The 11,678-nt window shown below is 42.9% G+C and overlaps 1 protein-coding gene across 1 annotated transcript in view; it reads right to left on the bottom strand.

Annotated features, from left to right (window-relative positions):
- Nucleotides 1–306: 306 nt before the first annotated feature.
- The window catches only part of LOC108683082 (galactokinase-like), a 17,547-nt gene continuing 6,175 nt past the window's right edge, over nucleotides 307–11,678 (bottom strand). The window contains exons 5-8 of the mRNA XM_018172362.2: nucleotides 10,200–10,381; nucleotides 9,300–9,450; nucleotides 2,091–2,211; nucleotides 307–1,722 (exon numbers count right to left, since the gene is read on the bottom strand). Of these exons, the coding sequence (XP_018027851.2) occupies nucleotides 1,609–1,722; nucleotides 2,091–2,211; nucleotides 9,300–9,450; nucleotides 10,200–10,381 (568 nt within the window). The 3' untranslated portion in view covers nucleotides 307–1,608. The remainder of the gene's footprint in view (nucleotides 1,723–2,090; nucleotides 2,212–9,299; nucleotides 9,451–10,199; nucleotides 10,382–11,678) is intronic.

The following is an 11,678-nucleotide window of genomic DNA, read 5'->3' as shown; positions in this document are numbered from 1 at the left end:
TTGAACTTTGCGAAAGGCGACTATGTTAGACTGTGATGCATTGAATGCGGCGAATATTTCGGACTGTATTAAGGACATGAATGTGGCTGATTCATGGTCATATCTCAAAGACACGGTTATGTTAGCACTTAATGCCTGTGTACCTAAGATTACGCTTGGAGGTGTCACATAGCCTCAGTAGATTAACAGTAGTTTTAGCTCAGTTAAATACCAAGAAGGAAGCCTGCAAGCGTTATTTCGAACACTCAGTGATGCTGATTATAACCTTTATGCATGAGCTCGAAATCAAGCTAAAAAAGTCTTCTTAACTGTCAAATGCTTTGGCAATATATATACATTTATATATATATATACTCATCGACGCCACATATGTGTAACCGACGTATAACCGTTCAATCGATGACGTACAATCGAGTAAAATCTATTTCTTCCCCTGACGACCTTAGTCAATTATCCCAGTCCTTATATAGGTGGCACTTAATATAACGGCCTGACAAGATGGTGATCACATATCACACAAGAAGGTTTTTTTACTACACCGTCAAGGCACTCACCTCCACTTCTGCCGTTTACTATTTTTCAGTGGCACAAAGGAAACGTTGATACTGATAACCGCAATGTGTTCTCACTCATTACAAAACTATTCACTTACACAAATTGTCAATAAACATCTGAAAACATTATAAAATATGCAGAATTTAGGTTGGGTGAATACATTTAAAATGCGAACAAATTTTTATGGTCAGACAAATTTTCTATAGATAAAACGATTTGATACTCAAATGAATAAACATAATACTTGTAGCATTGTTTCTGTGAAATGACAGTTGGAACAAAGTTACTTGTACAGCTGTCAATATTATAGGGGAGGAGTAGATAAGAATTTTCCTACTCATATACCGGTATTGAATTTCGAGGGTCCAAAGTTACCACTTTTTTTATACATGTAGAATCTCGTGGCCCAATAGTGCAGTTTGATTGAAAATTAGATCGAAGGTAATTCATCTAGCGGAAATTTTGCAATTCCGTAAATGGCAAAAAAAGCTCTTGCTGTGGCTTGAACGGTAAATATATTTCTCATCGTGATGCCACTAGAACTTGCTGGCGATGCTGAGAGAGGGATACTGGAGGCTCAGAAGGTGATGTTGGGGGCTCAGAAAGTAATGTTGGGGGCTCAAAAAGTGATGTTGGGGGCTCAGAAAGTGACGTTGGAGGCTCAGAAGGTGATACTTGGCTCCAAAAGGTGATGTTTGGGGCTCAAAAGATGATACTGGTGGCTCAGAAGAGGATGCTGGGAGACAGAAAATGATGCTGGGGGCTCAGAAAGTGATGTTGGGGGTTCAAAGGTGATGTTGGGGGCTTAGAAGGTAATGCTGGGGCTTAGAAGGTGATGCTGGAGGCTCAGAAAGTGACGTTGGAGGCTCAGAAGGTGATGCTGGGCTCCAGAACGTGATGCTGGCGGCTTAGAAGGTGATGCTGGGGCTCAGAAAGTAATGTTGGGGGCTCAGAAAGTGACGTTGGAGGCTCAGAAGATGATGCTGGCGGCTTAGAAGGTGATGCTGGGCTCCAGAAGGTGATGCTGGCGGCTCAAAAAGTGATATAGGGGTCTCAGAAGGTGATGGTGTAGGCGCCCCCCGCAGGAGCAGCGACGTAGAAAGTTGGCTGGCCGGAGTACTGCTCCTTGACGCGACTCAGGAGGGCGTCCACGCTGCCAGCTTCGACCTGACAACCAAACACGCTGATTAAGATAAATGTTTATTTTAAATAACAATAATTCATCCTAAATAAATGTTGTTTTTAGAAATATTTTCGTTGTTCTCCTATTATTGGTATAGGAACTTGTAGTTAGTTTGGACGGTGGCCAGACACCTCATTAAACGCGACATTTCATCACTATAGCAAATGATCATTGCGACATTTTATCATTACAGCAATTCACCATAATTTTCATCATTGCAAAAAGTACATTTTGAGAAAAATAACATGGAGTTAAATTAAGTTTAGTCGGTAGAGGATGAAATTTTCCAACGATGAAAAGCGTCAATGATGAAATGTCTCTTAAGATGAGGTGCCAGGTAACCACAGCTGACCAGGGTGACTGTGCAGCCCCCGAAGCCTCCTCCCGTCATGCGGGAGCCCAGTACCCCCGGCACTCCCAGCGCCGCCTCCACCAGCGCATCCAGCTCAGGACACGACACCTCCTGTTCATCCCTGGGGGAAGGGTGAGGGGGCGTGAGATTAGCATGAGTTATGTTGGGCTACTTGCTTGGCTGGGTAGGGTGGGGTCAGTTCATACAGAGCTGGATCGCTTGTGTTAGGTTAGGTTATGTTGCGTTATATTCGCTTGGTTATGTAAAACTGTTTTTGGGTTTGGTTTGAGACCAACAGGGTTACGTTGGATTAGGTCACGCGTTGTTGGATTGGATTAGTTTAGAGAATGAACGCTGGGCTTAGCATTGTTTTCCTTAGTCCGTTATCCAAAATTTCAATTTAATTTACAGAAGAACTCGTGAAGCCATAGAGAAGTTGAGTCGCGGTTGAGCTGTGTCACAAGGCGGACGTGCGTTTTGCGCGGGCGCAAAACTGGCTTTTGCACTTTGCCGGTTTAGCTCTATATATGCATTTTGTGCTGAAGCCTGTTAGTAAAAAGACTTAAGGGGACCTTCTACCCTAAAACCGAGGTAGCATATAACTCCTACAGTTATTGTCCGATCATCATGAAACTTCACATACATACGTAAAATGTAAAAATAATAACATTTTACTTCTATGAATTTTTCGAAAAAATTGATAGAAAACGTGATATTCATAGAAAACGGACAAATAACGGGTACTATAGAAAATCTATCTCCCCCCACAAATATCGTCCGACAATATCGAGACACATATCATTAGATTTTCTCCCACCCGCCTCCGTTTAAAGAGCCGTCATGAACGTAAATATTCACGTAGAGAGATGGCAGTGATACCATTGGAAAGAGGAGAATTCCAGCTTTAAGATGAGTATAAAAACCGGAAAACGACAAAATTGAAAATTTTAGGGTAGAAGGTCCCCTCAGTGAAAGAGAATGCGAATTAGGGTAGAAGGTGAAGTCAGTGAAAGAGAATGCGAATAAAGAGTAGAAGTGAATAAAAAGTGTTCCCCTATTTTTTCTTATGAAGAAACGAGGGTAAGCTTGTGAGAGGGCACTGTGCTGTACGCTTGGCTTTCGGTTGGGGCTAAATATCTTGAGCAGGTTCTGTCACCTCTGTTCTGCCCCGTCTACCTTTACGTGACTATCCCTCCCCCTCTTACCCGCCTATCGAATCGAGCCCTTGATTCCCCCAGCCCACCCCTGTATTTCACCCGCCAACTACAGCTGTTACCTCAGCTGTTCCGCTAGAGTCAAAATTTTCGAATGAACTTTCCTATATTCAATTCAACTCAGTTTTGAAGTTTGTCTCCGACTCTCTGTCCTTTTATGCGTTCGAGAGCTCTATTCCGTGCATTTTAAAATTGCTGGACAGAAAATAAAAAAGGTAGTGGAAAAGCCCTCTATAACCTCTAGAAAAAAAATTAAACCAAATCAGCCCAGCTAGAGATGAAAGTTTGCAAGTACTGCAAAGAGATCTTTCTTAATCTCAGTCACCTGTGAACGTTGCAAAGATCTCATTTGTATCAGCTGTTCTAAGTTGAGCTCTAAGGAGTATTCAGTTCTGTAGAAAACTAAATTTCTTCATTAGTTTAGCCGTGACTGCGAAAAGCCAACTCTTGATGCTCGAAAAAGCAGGAGTCTGTGGAAAAGCACGGTAATGAGTCTAAATCGTTGAATGACGTAGTAAACTCCTTAAGTGAGATGATGCGCTCGCTGATTGAAAAATTGAGCTTGCTATGCAATAAACTGACTGAAGTGGAAACTCAGCTAAAAAATACAGAAAAATGAAAGTAAAGAACAAGAGAGCTGATTCATTTGAAGTCGCTCCCGTCGAAAGCTCCCGTAAATTACTTGGTAGAGAACGTAGGATATCCAACCTTGTGTGGTCTGGTATTCCCGAAAGTACCGTATCTGATACGATCATACGAAGGACCAAGTGATGGCTGACACTGCATTTGTTGCAGACTGCTCCTGCAAGGCACTCAGCACACTAGCTGGTTGACATTACGTCGTGCAAGAAGCTACGCTCAAAGGATGCTGCTGCCAAAATCTGCAGACTTCTGTTGGTGACTATAACGGATCCTGCTCAGGTTTGAAGCATGCTGAAGGTAGCGAGAAAACTTGGAGAATCTGATGAGTACAAGTCCGTTTTTGTAAAGAAAGATTCTACCCCTTTGGAGAGGGCGGATTTTTGCAAGAAATGGCTGGAGGGGATCAGGCGGAAAAGCACGGAAATCAGGTCAATCACTTCCAAGCTGTCAAGACAAAACCGGCCGCTCACGGTCAGTCGGAGAAGCTGGAGGACAAGTAATTAATGGGATTGATGTCCGTAGATCAAGGCCTGTAAATAATTGAGGAAGTAACCGCATACATCAAAGTGAAAGTGAATACAAAGTTTTAAAATGTTTTTATAGGAACTCGGATTCTGTTTTGAACAGAAAAGTGAATTGTTAACGAGTGTATAGACATTATTTATATTCCAGAAACACTCCCCAAAAATCACAGGGGGAAAATTGTACATGTTGAATTTCAGTTGCAAGGTTTTTATTGTTTTCATAACTTTTCTAACGATGAAAAGTGTGCAGTAGCGGTGTAGAGCAGTGCAGTAGCGGTGTTGCCAGGTTTAGCTCTGTGGGTTAGAACCTCTTATGGGGCCCAGCAAGTAGGCGGCTTCCATCCTAGATTGCTCAAAGAATTAGCAGCCGTCGTGGCCGGACCATTGGCAGTATTATTTCAAAAAACCTCGAACGAAGGAACTTTGCCGACCAATTGGAAAGACGCTCAAGTAACACCATTGTTCAAAAAAGGTGACAAAAGTAGCCCCGGCAACTATCGCCCTGTCAGTCTGACAAGTGTTGTTTGTCAGATAATCGATAATCAAATCTTTTGTGAGGGCTACAGTGGACGAAAGGGAGCCAGTGGATGCAGTCGACCTCAATTTTGCCAAAGCATTTGGCTGTTCCGCATTAACGGTTGTCGCGTAATTTGAAATCTTTGGGAAGAGAGGGAAACGTACTCAAAATGAATCAGAGATTTTCTAGTAGGTAGACGACAAGATGTCGGTGCTAACGGAACCGTGTCAGACTGGGCATCAGTGCGCGGAAGCGTGCCACAAGAAAGCGTTCCTGGGCATATTTTATTCCTTGCTTTTATAAATGATCTGCCAGAAGTAGTGCCAAGCGTGTGTTCCATGTATGCCGACGACACAAAAGTTTATAATACAGTAAAGCATGCGTCAAATAAAGCGTTAACTGGTCTAGTACGTGGCCGCTGCATTATAATCCTGACAAGTGTAAAGTACTTCACCTTGGGAACAACAATGAAGAGCAAGATTACAGTATGAGAAGAGATGGATGCAACGAGAGAGTAATGGTTAAAAAGTCTAGTGTGAAAAAAGATTTGGGAGTTTATGTCGATAAGGAGCTGAAATTTTTTAAGCATGTTGAAACGAAAGCTTATAAATCCAATAAACTTCTTGGACTGATCAGACTCGTCTACGAGTTCCTATATGCAGAAGCGATGAAGCAGTTGTTTTTTGCTGTCGTGCGCCCGAACCTAGAGTTTGGAAACGCCGTGTGGCCACCGAGACTTGAAAAGGACCAAAATTTGATAGAGGGTGTTCAAAGACGTGCAACAAGGTTAATTCCAGGCTTGAAGGGCAAGTCCCATAAAGAAAGATTAACGATTATGAAGCTTCCAAGCCTCTGTTATCTCTGCGTGGGGACCTCATTGAAATATACAATTATACTCATGGTTATACAAGGTCCCAGAAGAATTACTAGAATTTGAATAAGAACCAACACCTGGGGCCACGACAATAAACTAAAAAAACTGCATTGAAACTCATTCACGCGACAATATTTCTTCTCGCTTCGAATCACCGACATGTAGAACAGCCTCCCCGATTGCATCGTTGACGCTCCGAGTATAACGCGTTAGTATAATAGCGCTCAAGAACAGACTAGATAAAGCTATTGAAAAATTAATGTTCAGACTTGAAATGCGTTGCACCATATCGAACCCGGTGGAAGTCTACTAGCTATTTCAAACTATTGTCAGTCTTGACAAGATCCGGTCAAAGACTTGGTCAGATGGACGAGCTGCGGCCGAGGTTAGGAGAGACGATGGGTAGAAGCGACGCCCCACATGGGGGCGCCGCCAAGCCGAAAAAACGGCTCGCAGCAGGTCCGGGAGTTGTGTTCGTGTTTGGCCTAACGGGAGCGACGGGTCGTCCCGGAGGGGTCCATCCACCACGAAGAGGTCCGGACGTCGGACCTCTTATCGTCACCCCAGCTACCCTATAGTCACCCAGACATCGGGGCCCCGTCCCATGAAGCACACGCTTCAGACTCGCTTCCTCCCTTCAGTCTCTCACCTGCTGGAGGAGGGTTCCGGAGGGTTCCTTCCCCCTCCGGACTCCTACCCCACCGCTCTCATGACCCTGCAGAGCTCTGCTGTCTCCTCTTACCTGGCCTCAGCAGCTCCTGACAAAGTGTTGCTGATCACTGCCCACTCCGTCTCATCCAGCGAGCTATCCCTCCCCAGGGCGGCCAGAAGCGCCCTTTCCCAGCTCCGCTCTGGCTACTCATCGCGGCTCAACTCATACCTTGTCCGCATTGGTGCAGCTAATAGCCCTTTCTGCCCTGAGTGCGGCATAATGGACCACACCAACCATTACCTCTTCAGCTGCCCATCGCACCCCAACCACCCCGGGCCGCCGCCTCTGCGGGGGCGCCGCCGAGCAGCGGCCCCGGGCAACTAACAACAATAGATCCGGTCAAACGACATGCTTTTAGATCTTTTGTGAACAAGTCACGAAAAGTACAAGAATCGGCGACAGGCTACATAAGGCCTTCTATTCAGCGCCGTCATTACTATGTTATATTATATACCACTATAAAAAAGGTGCTAGTTGATAAAAAAAACTGAAATTTTCAAGCAAACTTCTACAAAGCATAGAACCAACTGAAAGAATGCATGCAACCTTATCAAAGAGTGTTTCTTCCCAATTTAAACTTAAGGCTCCAGATTGAGAACCTCAAGCTCTCAGGCAGACTCGACTGTATCCCTATGGAATTCTATCTCTACGTATTGTCTTAATTTCTCCGGTCGTAAATGAAATATCAATCTGAATTTTTTCATGCATATTCGGCTATTTATTTACAAGTTCTCTACAGTAATTAAAGATATGTAAATTTTGTATAGCATCAGTTTGATAGAGGAAAATGTTGTACATCGATGTTCTTTATACAAGGCGACTCACCTAAATTTGTGTGACATAAGGAAGTAGTAGGGCAACATGGGGCAGCACGCCCCCCACTTTTTTTAAACTAATTTTTTGATGAAGTTTTAATTGATACGAGGTGGTTCTTTGTTTTGTTTAAAGGTACAACTAATGAGGAATGTATGATGTGAATTAGACGCCTACAGAGTTATTCAATTTTTAATGAAAGACTATTTTGTAAAAAGTGTCAAAATGGGCCCATTGCCCCACCCCTGGGGCAATGGGCCCTTGGGCTTGGGGCAAGGCGCCCACCCTTGGTCCCTCTACCGTAATTGAATATTTTTCTTTAAAAAAAATAAAACAACACTTTACAGTTGAAAATAAGAAAAAGGTAATAAAAAATAAGCCCATCATTCATTTAATAACAACTCAAAAAATCATATCCTTAACTTGAAAAAAATTTACTCTTGGCTTGAAAAATCTATCTCTGACGTGAAGAAAATTATTTCATTGACATAAAAATATATATCCATGACTTGAAAATATATCCTTGCGATAAAAAATTCGTCCTTGACATGAAAAAATATATCCTTGACTAGAAAAAAAATATTTAGTTGATCAGAAAAAAAAACTTCGTTCCGGTTTCGTCCATAATCCAGATGTTATGTGCAGAGAATTCGTACCTATAATCGTGATTTCAGCCAACACCATAAAAACTCAGCAACTTTTGGCTCACTGGTGTTGACTGAAATCAACTTTTGGCAAGGCAGGAGTCAATAACTCGATAAGGGGTCATAAATACGCATAACTAGAAACTACAACTTCTGCCTTGAGGCGGCAAATCAAAAAATCATGCAATATGAAGTGTAATTTGTAATTCAAAAAGCCAGTCATAGTTTGAAAAGGTCATTGAGACAAATCTAATGATGTATAACACAAGACTTCACCATGGGCGCTTTGCCCCGTGACACGCGTGGGCCCGTTGCCCCACTAGGTATCATTTCAATTGATATCGTGTCAACACTTTATTTTAGAAGCTAATAGTCAAAACTTAAACTCAAAATAATACCTATAGATATTACTTTCAAAATATAATCCACAGTAATTTCAAAAGCTTCATCTACAGTAATAGTTTAGTTAGTTAGTTAGTTTTGTTTTGTTTAGCAGCAAAAAAATTTTTATCTGGGCTGAAACAGTTATTCACAAATAACTCAATAATGCAAACACTTAGCAAAACGTAAATCCGTACACTTCATCCCAGTGAAACTGTCGACCGGCGGTAAAGAACACGTACCAATATCTGCCATACTTAGCCAGAAACCCGCTATGGGCCCATGACCCGCAGTGGGCTCGCTGCCCGATGTTACCCTACTATTTATTCTTCGTTGATTGATATTAAAGACATGCCTGAATCAACCTCCTTTTTGTAGATATTTTCTAACAAAAGCCTTTTTCATCACTGCTAAATTGGTGATTTCACATTTTCTGAGGAAGCTGCAGTTCTGATGAAGGAATTGGGGAAAGAATGAGGGGGAAACACACGTCGTAAATAACCCGCCTGTCACCCTCGTGATGGAGGGGAGCACAATGAGGGGCTGGTAATAATAGATGACCAATGGTCGGTCGAGGCCAATTAGTTCTAGCCAACAGCAGGCACTTCCTCGGCAGCATAAAGGCTGGCCATAGCCCCAAGATGAGTGCTGGCTCAGATATATTACAAAGGCAACAAGCTCGAGCGTAGCAACTTGGCACTGAACTAGGGTTCTACATCCTTGTCGCGAATCCCTCGCTCTCGGACTTCGACGCACTCTACTAGCCTTAACCAAGTCCAAGACTACTAGCCTTAATCAAGTTGAATTTATACAATCTGAAAAAATGTAAATTTAAAGAAGTTATATCATAATACAACATATAATGTTGTACTTGTACCAATGTCCTACCTGAGAGAGTTGTGTGACTCAGTCATGAGTTTGCCGAAAGTTTTGTAGTCGCGCCGCTTGAGGGCGGCCACGGCCTCCTGCGTGCGCGTGATCTCAGTGACCACGTGACGCGCGCGTCGTATGGTCACGTCGGTCAGAGACGCCAAGTGATCTGTGGCCACATGCACAGAACTATTGATTGATGTTAGATGTAATTTGAACATGTCGCATACATAGAACCAAAACTTTTTAAAGTACCCAAACCTATGCTGCTTAAATAGTTCTTTATGTGGGCTCACGTGCAGGGTGGCTTAGTGGTTAATGTTCAGAGTAAAAATATTGAAGCAGTGAGTTGTGGGTTAATCCCAGCTACCAGTGATAGTTCTGTTCAAAATCGGCGAGGAGACCGGGCCGCCGGGCGGTCAAGCAATTTGGAGCTGTGAGTTGCGTGTTCGGGACGTGCAGCAAGCTGCAAAAATTCTGCGATATTCAGAATTAGCGACGGGCGTAATGGCTTATTTAACGCTGACACCGCTATTATTAACATTATTGTCTCAGATTGGTGACTCAATATCTGGATACAGATTATTTGGTTGAACTGAGTGAGGTAATTGGGTCGGGGCCTAAATAAAAAAACTGGTCAGTTGTCATGCTTAGCACATTTGTCTTCTCTTGTACTATGATAGAAAAAATTTGTAGTTATTTGCGTTCATGCCACAATTAGCCGAGTGATGAGGCAAGTGGGTGGCGTGGTTTGCAATAGTTTCGGTACATGATATTTCTTGGATTCTCGAAACGGGTAACATAAACGGTTCTTATCAAATAGTGCTTTATCAAATTAATGCAAGCAATTATATACGACACTCACAATTCCATTTGCAACAAATCTCAACTCAGCACACTTAAGCGTAGTAATCTCACTCTGAATGTCATCCATGGTCGCTTCACGTAGACTTTTTTTGCCCAAAACTTTAGCAGCAGCGAAACAGTCAGCGCGTCTGGCGGGGTACTCTGAGCCTGAGAGCGTGTGGCGCACGTTGCTGTTGCAGACGACCACGCGCAGTGAGTCTTCAGTGAACGGTACCAGCTCGCATGACAGGTCTCTGTCGTAAAAATTAGCAGTGGTATAAATTTATTTGTTTGAAAACTTCAGTTGCGTAGAAGTGTTTTTCTAATTGTAACATGCAGTCAGTAGTCTATAAGTGCGCAATACTTTTTGAAGCATCTTGATATCGGACTAGAGACACAGGCCAAACACCTTGATATCGGACTAGGAACACAGACCAAACACTTTGATATCGGACTAGAGACCTAAACCAAACTCCTTGAAATCAGACTAGAGACACAACAAATACTTTGATATCGGACTAGAGACACAGGCCGAACACCTTGAAATTAGATAAGAGACACAGGCTAAACATCTCGATATCGGACTAGAGACACAGACCAAACACCTTGAGATCGAAATTGAACCACTGGCCCTTTTAGTTTCTACTACCTCTAGTGCCAATAACTTCGCCATCGTACTAATGTCGCTGGCCTTCGAAAGAAACGATCTATTAGTAATAAAACTGAGACACAACTTTATAGCGCGGTCGAATAAGCATTTCAGTTACTATTTGGAAGTCGAACTCAACAATTCATAATTCCGACCAGTATTATATGATTAAATGATTGCTGAAATTCGTTTTGTACAAGAACCTAAGTCTGTCCCTCGAAATGCTGTAGTTAGTTATTGATTAACTTTTGCTGAGATTCTGAGCCATACCTGTGTAACCGGAAACAGCGCCGCGAAGTCGAAATAGTTACGGGTAGCGTGCCGATTCGACTGTGACTTGCGTATTGATTTTAATACAAGGGCTAAAGAGTCGCTCTTTGGTCCGGCTCTAAATTCCCTTGCGTTTGAGAGAGGAGGAATGAACACGAGGAACTTTTCGTAATATATTGGTGATCTTCGGGCGATACACAATTCCACTGTACAAGACACGTAATTTATTAGGTCCAAAAGCTCCGGGAAACAGGGCCTCAGCCTCAAGGATACAACGTCGAGGAATCCTAATAAACTACTGCGGACCACAAAAGCGGACAGCAAGGATACGGGTACGAGCCGCACCACAAAACTGACGACCTCACAGGAATGTTTTGATCACAGGAATAACATGTTAACACAGGAATTCGTTATAACACAGGAATAACATGTTTTGAAATACACGAAGAAGAGGTTCTCAAGCGCATGGTAGCTCAAAATCCCAACAAGTCATGTGGACCAGACGGCTTCCATCCCAGATTGCTCAAAGAATTAGCATCCGTTCTGGCCGGCCCATTGACAGTATTCTTTCAAAAAACCTTGAACGAAGGAACTTTGCCGTCCGACTGGAAAGAAGCTCAAGTAACACCATT

Source organism: Hyalella azteca, unplaced genomic scaffold (genome assembly GCF_000764305.2).
Source record: "Hyalella azteca isolate HAZT.00-mixed unplaced genomic scaffold, Hazt_2.0.2 contig11898, whole genome shotgun sequence".
Classification (NCBI taxonomy): Eukaryota; Metazoa; Arthropoda; class Malacostraca; order Amphipoda; family Hyalellidae; genus Hyalella; species Hyalella azteca.
The sequence above is the reverse complement of the archived record's forward strand: the minus strand, read 5'-3'. Positions and strand labels throughout refer to the sequence as shown.